Source organism: Chlamydotis macqueenii, chromosome 3, assembly GCF_036417535.1.
Source record: "Chlamydotis macqueenii isolate bChlMac1 chromosome 3, bChlMac1.mat, whole genome shotgun sequence".
In the NCBI taxonomy this organism is placed as follows: Eukaryota; Metazoa; Chordata; class Aves; order Otidiformes; family Otididae; genus Chlamydotis; species Chlamydotis macqueenii.
Window position 1 is genome coordinate 72,032,099 of NC_141558.1, and position 13,188 is coordinate 72,045,286.

General features: G+C 50.2%; 1 protein-coding gene across 2 annotated transcripts in view; it reads right to left on the bottom strand.

The window, feature by feature from the left end:
* Nucleotides 1-3,397: 3,397 nt before the first annotated feature.
* The window catches only part of STUM (stum, mechanosensory transduction mediator homolog), a 49,801-nt gene continuing 40,010 nt past the window's right edge, over nt 3,398-13,188 (bottom strand). Inside the window, exons 3-4 of one of the 2 annotated variants that reach the window (XM_086745693.1) lie at nt 8,139-8,977; nt 3,398-4,367 (exon numbers count right to left, since the gene is read on the bottom strand). In XM_086745693.1, coding sequence (XP_086601819.1) covers nt 8,937-8,977 — 41 coding nt within the window. In that variant the 3' untranslated portion in view covers nt 3,398-4,367; nt 8,139-8,936. Of the gene's footprint in view, nt 4,368-8,138; nt 9,158-13,188 lie in introns of both variants that reach the window. The other variant, XM_086745694.1, reaches the window with a different exon arrangement.

A 13,188-nucleotide genomic window follows, 5' to 3' on the forward strand; every position in this document is an offset into this window, starting at 1 on the left:
TGAGAATCCACTGGTCACCCCATTCCCTGGGTTTCTGGGTGCTCTCTGGCTTCAAGGGTGTTCTCAGAATGGGGATTCTGGTGTCTGCTCCAGCAGAACTGGTGCTGCTGCCCATTTGAGGAGCTAGCAGAAGCTGCAGGCTGTGCCTATCACCTCTGGGCTCTCTGCCTGTCTCAATGCCCTGAAAACCTTCTGGGTTTCTGCCTGCTGATGCCAGAGCACTCCCTGAGATGTAGGTGTCAAGAGCCCACAGGGTTGAAAAACTCCTGGAGATACTTGTTGCTCTAAGTGAGGGAAAGACCTCCATCCCTTCTGAAATGATTGCATTAGCAGGGCTTTAAAGAAATCTCTTCAAGTTCATTAGCACAGATCTCTCTAGTATATTTGCCATGTGATTGTGTGTCTGCATGGGTATACTAATAGTTTCATAATATATTATATAGTTTTCATCCCAAACAGCTTCACATGCTGAGAGGCGAAGCCTAAATAGAAAGATGTGGCAAGTTAAACAGCTTTCTGCCTCGCCTATCAGATCCCTCAAAGCCATGGGGTATGTCCCACAGCCTTGCTGGTGGGTTGCCCTCTCCCACTTCTTCAGAGCCATGCTTGGCTTTGATCTCTTGCTGCTCCTTCTGCATGAGCCTGTGCAAGCAGGAGGAGCATTGCATTGTGCTGGCAATTTGGAGGCAGGGACAAGCACACTTTAATCTCTCAAGTTCTGTCTCCAAATATCTGCCCTTGCTTTTGGAGAGGATGGATATCGCAGGCACAGTTGCATTTACTCCCAGTCATCTTTCACCTCATCCACCGGCCCGCTTCTGTCAGTGCTGCCAGGTCCCCCTCCATCCCTTCCCCTGTCAGAAAGGCTGGGAACTTGGAAAGGGAAGCTGGCCCTGCACCTGCTCTGGATGGGTGGCAGATGCCACTGAGCTCTGTGCTGTGGTGCCACCTTCCCAGCAGGGAGCAGGGAAAGCCCTGCAGTGGGGAGGAAACAGGGCAGCAGGGTGTGCGAGGCTCCCACTATAGAAATGTGCTCAAGGTTTACTCCTCCCCGCAGCCTGCTGTCACCTGTGGCAGTGTTGCAGCCCTCCAAAGATGTGGGGTTTTGATGGAGCAGGAGGCTGGCCCTTTCCCACCAGGGCTGCAGGCACCCTGGGGGCAGCTGGAACCTGTCCTCTTTGACTGCTGCCTGGCCTAGGAATGGGGTGATGGCTGCAGGCCCTGCTTTCCCCAGGGGCCGGGCTGGGGAGGGTGAGGCCTCTTGCACAGAGGACAGTTAGTGTTGAACAAGCTGCTTGTGTAAACTCATGGTTGCGAGAAGCCTCCTACAGAAGTGAGATACCCAAGCAGGGCCAGGAAACCACCCGTGTGCTGATGTCTGGGGTGAAAACTACCAGGTTGTGGACATCCATAGGAATGAGCAATTTCTTAGAGACTTTAGGCCCTTGCCTGTCTCAAAGATGACTGAGGGAAGCCCTGACAATTCCAGCTGGGATCTGCCATGTGTTTTCCCCACCTGTGTTGGCTTTGGGGAGGGAGAAGAGCAGTGGCACTTCAGGGTGCTGCACGTTGCAGGAGGAGCAGGGATGGTCAAACTAGGGAGAAATAGGGATGGTCAGAAGGTGCAGGTGTGTTTTGATGGGCTGTTGGCCCTTGTAGTAGAGCTGCCATTCATGGGAATGCTCCCCTGTGACAGCTCTGCCACCTGCCAAGGCCTGCTCCGCTCAGCTGTGCCCCGCATGGGGAGCTGCTCTCATGTGGGGAGCAGGGATAATGTGCCTGGAGTCACTTTAAAGTCTTAAAACTGCAAAGAAAATCCAGGTGAGGAGGATTGCTGATAGGTGTGCCCACAGGGGAACTGCAGGGTGGCTTGTCCCCCTCCCTTGTCTCTGTTTCAGAGGCATGGGTAAGGCTCCTCACCGGCCCTCTGCTCCCCTGTAAGGCTCTGGGTCGTTAATTCCTTAAGAAAGCCATGCCCCGGCCCCTGCCTCCTTTTCTTAGGTGATGCAAGTGTGGGCTGGTGTCTACTAGATGCTCTCCATCACCCAGTGGGTGGGAGGAGGAGGAAGACCCATTTTGATCCAGGGCTGATGGGATTTCTCCAGGCTACGTAAAGAGACTCCGCATTTCATTCCAGCTGTCCAGCAATAGAATATATTTAACTTAAAAAAAAAAAAAATCCACAGTATCAAAACACAGCAAGTCACAATCCAATACTCGGCGATATAAATAGGTGTACAAATGGTCCTCTGCAACCCCACAGTTTGGGCTCCAGCACAAAAATGAAAGGCGGGCTCACCATCGGGATGCAAACAGCAACAGGTGAACATGCACCCGTTCCCTCTTTCCTAAGGCAGAAAAACTCAATACACTCAAGCATGGCCAAAACCAAGGAAAACAGACTTGAGCCAGCGATGGACAACTTATCCACCTCACAGCCTGTGAAGCAGTGTCTGTGTCTGTGTGTGGTGGATGGAAAGGGGGGTGTGGGTCAGGGTGGGACCGCTTGCTGGGTATTAGGAGGAGTGCTGACATCACCTCCAGGCAGTGCTGGTGGAGGTGAGCCCCTGTTTTGATCCCAAGCCCAAATGTGCCATTTTCTTTGACCTGCCTGCTGCAAGCATCCTTAGAGCTGGAAGATGAATTGAGCTACTCTCACCTTGTCAGTCCTAGAGTCTACGTGAAGCCTCCACATCCTACTGCACTGTTTCCATGGAGGGGATGAGGCAAGGGGGGGTGTTGCTTCCCTCTAGCCAGTGGGTGGGTGCAAGAGAAGCAGGACTGAATTTTAGCCTGGCTGTAGTTATGCATATGGATGAGAAGAGGAGGAGGAAGGATGGCTTGTGGGTGGTATGGGCTCCTGTGGGATTCACTGTAACTAACCCTGGTTCAGCTGGTGCTGCTGTCACTGGGGATTTTACCGCACACTGGTCCCATGGGGGGATGGAAATGCCAAGTTCCAGCTTGGAAAATAAATTGCAGCACTGGCTGAAAGTGCATTGTGTGTGTGAGCATGAAAAGAAGTCAGCTAGAAAATACAGGGGTGTGGTTTTAGGCCATGGTTAGCAAGCACGTGGGAGAAGCCATTGCTTTTGACTGGGAGGAATATTGGATCTAGCCAAGCTTATAGCTCTTCTTGTGTCCGGGCTGTAAATGTCAATGAACTCTTGGTAGTGTCTTGTAGAGGATGCATTTTGGGTTGAATAGTAATAAAATACATGCATACACCCCAGCCAGAGTGTATGTGAACTGCAGGGTCATCCCAAAACAAGCAGGAGGCAAGGCAAGGAATAAAATAGCTCCCTGAAGGATAATGAGATGGTGATTCTTCAGTTTCCTGTGCATGGAGCTCAGCACGATACCCTCTGTGTTGCAGTCAGACTATGATAAGGTGTGATTCCAGCAGAACTGAAACATCTTTAATAAAATGTGTGACAGTCAGTGCAGTAGGGAGGAATGTGCAGCTTTGTCTCAGGAAGCACAGGATGCAGCACAGATGGAGACACTTCACGTTTCTAATGCTCTGTGCTGCAGAATTGTGTGCCGGAGCTGTTCCCAGCACAAAGCCCTGCTGACCTTCCCAGCTGCAACTGCTGGGCATGTGTGCCATGGCTGAGAGTGATGCTGAGCCCTCTGGCAAGCACAGTCAGGCGGGCAAAGGCCTGGGAGGGCAGGGGGCCACCTTACGTAGCACCTTTTCCACGGCAAGTACAGATTTGCCAACAACAACGAACTTCAAAAAAAAATGTTAATGTGCTCAGCATTGAAACAGTTGGGCTAACCCAGAATGAAACTGGTTACAACTGGCCACAAACTTCAAAAAGACATTTGGTTTTGTTCCTACCTGGAATTGCTTTCCCCCAGTTAGTAAATCAGCTCTTCAGCCCAGCTGGGTTCAAGTACCAAGGAACTATTTAATTAAAGCCCTTTTTTTTAAAACTTTTTTTTTTTGAGAAGCTGGTTTTCACAATCAGTAAAGAGCAGCAGAAAATACTGTGTCACTGGCAGAAAGGGGAGAAGCAATTGCATTTATTCTTCATTACCTACTATCGCTCTTTAGCTGTAAAACTTGCATCTAAAACACATACATTTATAAAGCAGATGATACTGGGACAGCCTGGTGCCATGCGCCTTCGACCAGATCAAGCATTCGCTGGCTGTGACCTCTAGCTGGCAAGGAGGTAGGGGTCAATTTGCAGCAGTGGCATGATACGGTGTAGCAGGCTGGAGCAGGATGGCGTGGCATCACTCCCACAAGTGGGGGGCGAGTTATCCAGCCCTGGCATCGGTGGGTGTCCCAGAGGAGGTGGCCTTCCTCTGCAGCGTTCCAGAAAGAGGTGTAAAAGTGCTGGGTGATTAATTTGTCCCTAAAAAGAAAGACAAGTATTGCTGATGGAGGAATTAGCACTCATACCTCTGTCTTTGCTGTATGTGTCTTCTCACTGGTGTGTGAATTGCAGGCACCTTGCATGTACCTCCGGCTTGCTGCCAGCTTCCCCACCGTGGGCTCCCTCGAGGGGTTGGGCTCTGCCTGGTCCCTCCCTAGCACAAAGCTCTGGTCTCTTATGAAAGGAGGAGAAACAAGTTGTGGCGTGGGGGGTGTGATATTACACACAGGAGGGAGCAAACCCTCCTTGTGACCACTAAGGCTTGAAATCCTGTCTGCTGTCTCCAGTTTCCCCAGCCCCGCAGCTGGACCTCGGAACTCACTGCAGCACTTGTCTCCCGCCTCGCTCAGGGGCTCACCATTGCCCAAGAGCACACTGCAGTTCATGCCTGGGCTGGGGGGAGCTTGGGGGTGCTAGCTTGGATCAAGACTATTGGAAAAAGCAGAGGCTTTTATCATCATTATCACTACAGTGGGGCAGTTTTTGGGAAAATACAATTTGGTGCTTGCTCCCCAGTAGCAAGTCCAATCTCTAAAGTTGATCCTGTCCTAAAGCAAAGAGTGAGAATCTGTCTGGTGCTAATTAAAATCAATTAGCCAAATCTCCAAAACAGGCAGAAATAAGGCCTTTTGTTCTGGATGTCTATTTGACGAAGCCTCCAGAGCGGTGCATCAGTTGTTTTCTTGGCTTCACCAATTTGATAGAAAGGTCAAAAACAAGAAACATTTTTATAGAGCAAAACCTGAGAATAAATTATAAATCCTGTGTGTTATTGCTGGTGCCATACTCCCTCATGAAAAATAAAATGTAGCCGGCATGTAGACGTAACTGAAGCAATGCTCTCTGGAGACCTGCAGCAGTCCTGGGGAGAGCAGCATTTCCATACAAGCCCTTCTCCTACTAATCCAATTCTACTGTCCTCACTAAAGCTCAGGAACAGACAGCACCAAATGTCCCCCAAAAGGCCAGCAAACCTTCATAACATTGAGAAGCAGCTAATCCTGCCACTTCTTATTCCCAGGGGACCTTTTGTACAGGTGCTGGGTCTCTGGGATGGGGCATCTGCTGCTGGTCTGACATCTGATGCCATAGGAGATATGACTTTTGGCAGTTTAATGCCCAGTGAAAATGTCAGCTTGTTTAACCCTCCCCAGATGGAGACTTCCTGCACTGCCTGTCTGCTAAATGTTTAAATCCACCTTCTAAAAGTGAAGGTACAAAACCAAGTTGTTCTTAAGCCACACTTGGCTGCTGCTGTTTCCGAGCTTCTGTGCTCAAAGGCTTCACCTGGTTTCTTTTCAACACCTCTACCAGGTGGCCTAGGGAAACCTGCTAGCCATGTCTGCAGAGGCTCTGTGCATCCCTCCTGAGGCTGCAGCACAACTAACTTGGTGCTCAGGCAACATTTGGAGTTTGCACTTGAACCAGCCATTCTGTTTTGGCAAATGTGAGAGGTACCCATTGCTCTTGGTCATCGTGTTAGCTGCAGCTGAGCTAGCAAGTGGTTTGAGTGGCTTGATGACTAGTTATAAACCTCAAAAAAAGAGTTCCCACCAATCATAGCAGCAGCTAGTGAAGGTGTTTTCCAGCTGTGCTACTGATTCCCTGTTTGCTCCTGGTTAGGATCGTCTTTACCCCTTATTTTCCCAGGTGGGAAATGAAGGAGTGAAGCTTCTTTGTCTCGTAGTAAATGTTGAAGCTCAATCCCATAACATCTGTACAGTCCTGCAAGCCACAGAGCTGCAGGTGCTACAGCACAGGTCACTGAGTGGCCACCCTCTTAACCAGTCCTTTTGGTAGAAATGGTCAAAGAGTTGAAATTATTGAACGTTGTGAGCCAAAATCCTTCTGGTGATTGCTGTGGCAACATTAATCTTGAGGAGCTCATCCCTTGGCTTTAATGCAGATGTCAGATGGCTCTTTGGTTTCATCTTTCCACTGCTGACATACTAGGAGTTGATTTTTTCAAAGTGCTACTGTCTTGCAAGCCCCTCCTTGGCAAAGCAATGTAACTATGCCTCGCTGCGGCGCAGGATAACTGCGCTGGTTTTGCTCTTGAGCACTTCCAGCCCTCCATTAACAAGAATCACCAACTGGTGCTTGAGTTCCAAAGAATCCCACTTCACTGCTGCCTGTGTTGTGTGGCTTGCATCTGAAAACTGATGTTTTTTCATCTATCTTCCTCTAAAATGACAAATTAGCAGCTTTCCTGCCTGCACCGTGTTATGGATCTTTGCTTTCTGTGGAGCAGCCCAAAAAGTTGAGTCCAGCACCCCCATTTGGATACAGGGTAGTTGCTAAATTCCTGTTTCTGGCTGGCCAGCAGAGCATTATGAGCCACTGTTTAGGGTGCAAGGCAAGAGAAATGCAGCCTGAATTATTCCCATGGTTCTGCCATGGGTTGCTTTGGAATTGAGTAATGTAACCTTACTGCGTACTGCCGTGTCTCCGCTGTACACCAGGGACAGCGATGTCTATCTCTTAGAGGCAGGGGGTTGCTGTTAATATTTGGCTGGGACCTGTGAAATACTGCTTTAAACTTACTCTGGAGGGTCCTCCACAAATCCGTGTCATGTTAGTTTATTTCTTCTCCTGTTGCTAACCATGTGCCAAAGAGCCAGTTTAAACATGTCTCACATAGGCACCATAGGATGTGTGCTCAGTTGGGGGCCTTGTGCAGTTCTGGAGGCTGGGACTGTGGATTATGCTCTGTCACTAGCCCTGGAGAAGGACTGCCTGAGCAGAGAGGTATTGGTGCCCGCTGTGGGCTCACGGCAAAGCGCGGGCGTTGGGCAGGTAGGAAGCTTTCTAGGAGGAAAGGTGCTGCATTAAAGCCAGCAGGTCTCCAGCTACCAGGAGAGCATCTGGAGCTATGGGGAGGCCAAGCCATGTTTCCCAGTGCAGTAAACACTAAAGGAGCTTCCTACCCCACCAGCTCCCTGGAGGGATCACCGATGGGCATCCTGCCCAGCGCAGGGCTCTCCTCCACCCTTGGCAGGTGGCCATCCTGCTCAATACATCCTGCCGTGCCTCCAAGGGTTCAACGCGCACAGCAGAGCTGGGTGCTTTCAAAGTCAGGCAGGCATTTCTGCACTTTCTGCCTGCAGACAGTCAGGCAAGGAGACACGTGTGCTCAGGGGCGTTTGCTGCTATGTGACTTCTGAGCTCTCTTTGCAGCAGAAATTATTTTCACTGACAGGGTCTGCTCTGCACAGAAAATGAAAACATGCCTTAAAAGCAAACTGTCATGCTAGGTGAGGCCGGGAGCTTGTAGGGCTGTGGGGTTTGCTGCCATCCCCTTGCCCACTGGCTGCCTCTCTGCAGGAGCAAGGCGCTGGAGAGGGTCTCGTCTCTGCGGAGCTCGGGTGGCTCCCAGTTTCGGCAGCAGATTGGTGTTAAGCTCCTCTCACTGGAAGGACCTTCCCGAGGAGAGAGCAGCAGCCCGGTTTTGCCCTCTTTCAGGAGGGCTCCTCCTGTCACCTTTTTGGAGTGGAAGAGCAGTGGGTTGCTCCCACCGGGTCCCCCCTGCCTGTGCACAGCAGGTCTGAGCTGAGGTCCTCTCACCCTGCTGAAATGCCAGCCAGGAGCAGAGGGAGCACTCTGCCTGGATGCAGGATTCAGCTCTGCACATCATGTGTGCAAATCCCAAAAATGCAGCCCTTCCCCATCTGGCCACGGGCCTCCTGGCCACAATGGCTCCCAAGCTCCTAGTTAGCACCAGGTCACAATCCTTGAGCTTTGGGCACTTACCCTGGAGAAGAGGAGCGGGGATGCTGCTTCAGCCAGGAGCACACGCCGTGTTGTAAGGGGATCCATTTCCAAAGCACAGAGCTGCTGCCAGCAAGTCCCTTTCAAGATGAGGGAAGGAAAATTCTCTTGGTTTTTTTTTTTTTTTTTTGGCTCCCCCAGTATTGTTTAACTCTAGAAGCTTTTGACAGCACATGGCTGCGCCCACCACCCTAGATACAAGGCGCTGCGGGGCACCAGTCCCTTGCCAGATGAAGTCTCCCCAGGAGCTGGAGGGTCTGGTCTTTGCATGGTGCCAGCAGATGGAAGCAGGGGATGGCCCCAGTCAGTTCAGCAGTACAACACGATTTACAGCAAGCGCGTTTCTCAAGACATCTGCAAGGACAGAGCTTCACTGAGCATCATATGTACACAGAGAGCTGAGGAGGCTGGGCTGAGCCCTCCGCTGCCGCAAAGCAGTCAAGGATGGACTCGGGGTGCGGAAAAATGTACCACTGGTTTGCTTTTACATACTGTACATGTATCTATTAATAGCTCCTTGGCATTTGATGTTCATAGCCAGTTTCCTTTAATGGTGAGCGTAAAAAGGAGGCAAAACGTCTTCAGCTACTTCCCCCCAGGAGGAGAGAGAAAGTAGCATCTCCAACTCCACCGGCTGAGCAGCCTGCCCAGGTGCCACCTTCGCCAGGGGTGTCTCCTTCTCCCGGCACCCTCCTCCTCCTCGTTGGCAGCCCACTGTGTGCTGGCCGGGGCCAGTCCTAACCCATGCCGTTCTTGCCCCATCTCCGCTGCTCAACGGGATCAGTGCAAGTCTCCGTCGGCTGCTCTGCACCTCCGCTCAGCTGGATGGGCAGATGAACCGGGTTCAAACAGAAGGAAACAAAACAAAAGGAAGAAGAAAGACAAAGGGTAATGAAAAGATCCATGGCCCACAGCTGTCAAAGGAAATCTCTTGCCGTGATTCTCTGACCATACTTGTCCCAGCCACTACAGCTGCTGTGGGATCCCCTGTTCCTTGTAGCCTGTGAGGAGGGAGGGGAAGGGAACATGATTAGTGTTAGTTCCTAACGAGAACCCTTGGTGAGGTTCAAGCAAGCCACCAGCCTGGTTTACCAGCAGTGGCAAACCATGTGAGAGAATATGGGGGTGCTGCCACAACCCCTGTTGCTGCCAGGCTACCCCGGGGCAGGCTCAGCCTGGTGAGCCACCATGCCTTGCTTTAGCCAACACCTGCCCCATGCAACCACGGGATGCACTCACCTTCCTGGGCACAGCGACGCGGCTGCCGGCGGCCACCCTGGCCACTGCGGTGCCTGCCTGCCACTGGCCCCGGCGTGGGCAGAGGCAGGTCTGCTTGGAGAGGTTATAAAGGCACCAGCAGCCACCAATTCCAGTACAGCCCAATATTCCGTACGAATTCCAACCCTTATGGAACTGCTGTTTTTTCTGCCTGAATTTTTCTGTATCAGAGCACGTTTTTCTGCAGTGCAGGGGAAATATATGCCCTCATACAGTGCTCCAGAGACCCTGCTGTTCCCAGGTGCTGACCTAGCAGCTTGGTGGTCGTGCATCTGGCACACTTGCATCTCTACTTGCGTTCTACATCTGAACCTCGTCCTGCCAGGGGACTGCCAGCTAAGAGGAGACTGTTTCCTCTAGTCACCTTTTTGTTCCCATGCTGGCTTTTGCTAACAGAGCTCTCCAGCAGCAACCAATTTGCGCTGCGGTTTGCAGAGGTGAACAAACATCTCTTGGACATAAAGGGGGATGCTCTTAATCACAGGGTGATGTTGTCGAAGTTCAGACACAGACCTCAGGGTGCCCCTGTGGGCCCTTTCTCTAATGTTCTTCTCATTGCCTTGTTATGCACTTGCTTCGCTCCAGCCCAGCAGACTGACAGGTGCTTTTGTCAGGGCACAGCATCCAGTCTGGCAGGACTGGAGAAAACAGAGCTTTCCAGCAGCAAAACCAATTGTGCTGGGAAAGTACCCGGATCACCTCTTCTCCTCTTCCCCTGGCCATGGGCTCTAATGCGCCTCCCAACCAAGGCAGCAAAGCCCTCGGCAGGGCTCTGTGTTGCCTCACACTTGGCCCCAGCAGACTCCGCGGCCCTGTTGTGTTGCAGCCAGAAGGATACTGCAAGGGCTGAAGCAGCCTGTCCTGCTGCTTGTCACAGCCCCTCGGGGACTGGGACCCCACTTAATTTGCTGTCCCATAAACAGTAGCTGAGGGGAGGCTGCAAATCCCATAGGGGGGGATCTGGGGAGGGCTGAGGGGAGGCTGCAAATCCTGGGGGGCTAGGGCAGGGAAGGGCGATAGGAGAGCACCTGCAGCTCTTGTGCTGACACAGGTTAAGGAGAGAAAGAGTTTTGTTTGTTTGTTTGTTTTTTTTAACACTTCCCTAGGTGGTTGCAATGACTGCATCTGAAGCTTTACTTGCTTTCTTTTTAAGAGAAGCGAGATTGTTATTACAATAGTATCAATGCGAAGGTCTCCTTTTTAAAGAAGCAAACAAACTGTCCTTACCTGCACTGCCTGCAAGAGTGAAGATCTTTCAATTAGAAACCTAAAAAATGTAGAGGCTTTTTTTTTCTTTGTTTAAGTAACTAAGAAGCCTGTCACTTTTATATTTTGAATTTCAAATAAGTCTGAAATTTCAAATCTCAGAAGAACACTTCACATCTCAGAAGAAGAAAAAGCATTGATGCTTTTTAATATTTCTTTCCAACCTTTATTTTGGCTTTTCTGAGTCCCTTATAAAAGCTGAACACAAAATACCAGCAGGTGCCACAACATCTATCTTTAAGGGACCTTTTGCTGAACTAAGAATTGGCCCCAGCAAATGAACTTTGCTGTACTTCAGAAAAATCCACGCATTCACCCAGCCTCGTCGGTCTGGGTCCCCTGCTGCTAAACAAGAACAAGGAACAGAGGAGGAGATTAACTGCACTTATCAGCACGTATTACTCTGCACTGCATTACTGCCCATCGTGTGCAGCTGAAATGAAAGACTCACCTCTTTCAAACAGCTTTTTCTAGGGGGGAAAAATGATGATTTCTTATGCATTTATGTTCTAAGCGTGAGTCAGCTCTGAAGGCAAGATGAGCTGGTTGGAAACCTCTAATATGGGCTTGTCTATGGCATGGGTTTCATTTGTTTAGGGAGCACAGTAAAAAAAAAACCAAAAACAAAACCAAAAAACCACAACTGCATGGAGCAGAGACTTGGGGCATAAATCCTTAGCTAAAGTAAGCAAGATAGGTGATGCTTACAGTGACTTGCTTGTGTAGCCGTGCCTTTTGTTAAGATATAATAGAAATCCTTTCAGTTCTGCTATCGGTTTTGAAGCTGGCTGGAAGCCAGTTAGAGTGGCCGAGCCTGCATTTCTCTTTACTTGACCAAAGTAAGTCAAAATATTACCTGTCCTGTGCTAAATTTATTTATTAAAATACTTCAAACTTAACTTATTAAATAGTTTATACAGGAAGATAGTTATTGCATTTCTTGCATAGCAATAGCTATTCTGTACGAAGCAGCTTTACGTTAGTACACGCTCAGTACAGTTACAGTGCAGTTCTGTAAAGCAGACAGCTCGGGGATGAAGGTTAAGTTGGTCTGAGTATCTGCACACAAAACCACTGATTTAATCAACTTTGCCTGAAATTGCACTACTTGTGTAAACCATTGCCAGTAAGATTCAGGCAAAAAGAGACCAGTTTGTGCACAGGCTGTCCTACTGGGACAGGGTTCATGCAGAGGGTGGCTTCAGAATGCTCTCAAGGCTGAAATGGGTCCCTGCCCTGCTCCGAAGGTGCCCCTGGGGCAGCCCGGGGGGCATTTCAGAGCTGGGGAGAGAACACATCCCCAGGGCTGTGCAGCCACAGGACGGACACAGAGACAGGCGGACACACAGGCACATGTACAGGCACACATCTGGACTTGGGCTGGGAGCGGACAGCACCGGCCAAAGCAAATCCCAAACGGCTTGCCTCGGACGAGCACTTGCTGCTCTCCATAGGGAGCTGCCACAGGGTGCGAGGAGGAGGAAGAACAGAAACGAACTTACCTTGTGAAACTTTGATGGTGAACAAAAGGAGGCAAAGGAACATGAAAGAAAGAGAGAGGGAGAAGTGTAACTGTAGACAATATATCCGAAACACATGGAGAACCAGAAAAGAACAAATAAATTTGGGCTGCAGAGTAAACAGAGAACAGCTGCTCTACCATGAGACATTCACACCAGGGCTAAACATTATTTACAATCCTTGTACTTAAACTGGATCGTTGCATTTGGGGCTCTTGTTTAAAGAGGATGGGGGAATCCTCATCTGCTTTCCAGCTCACTGGCCCTGAGCTGCACAGGCTGGATGGACCAACACCGCTGAGCGATGCGCCCAAAAACGCTTTCCTCTGTGACATCGCTATTTAACGGGTTTGACTGAATTGCTGAAGGAAGGTGGTAAACAAGACATCACAGCATATCGGACAGTGCATGGCACACCATTCATGGTCCATGAGCTGGGAAATCTACACCTGATGGCTTTTTGGCAGTTTTGCTGCTGAGTTTGCTTGTGCCCACAGATAACTCACAGCTGTGGCGTGCCTCAGCCCAGCTGGGTGCTGCAAACCCCGGTGGCATAGTTCCAGGGATGGCTCTATTTAGATTTTAAAAACATACTAGGTCTAAGAGGGCAATTTGTCCTCAGAATTTCCTTCATCTCATGAAGATTTACCAGCTGTTTTAGGATGTTGTTTTCTTCTGAGTCTCTCAAGAGCTTTCTGCTCCCTTTCCTTCCCAGGGCAGCTGCATTACCTGCCCTAGCAGGGGCCCTGTAGAGAAGAAAGGCTTGGTGATCCTTTCCAAAGTCCTTCGGACCCTGAGCATACAGTAACCATGCAGTCATCTGCTGCTGCTTCTGGCAAAGTCTAATGGCTGTAATAAGAAAAGGAGTGACAAGTGGACAGCATGATTACAGGTAATTTCTTACTACTATCTGGCAATCAGTCCCTGAGAGTCAGCTGCCCGCTGCAGAACCAGGGGCTGCAGCAGGA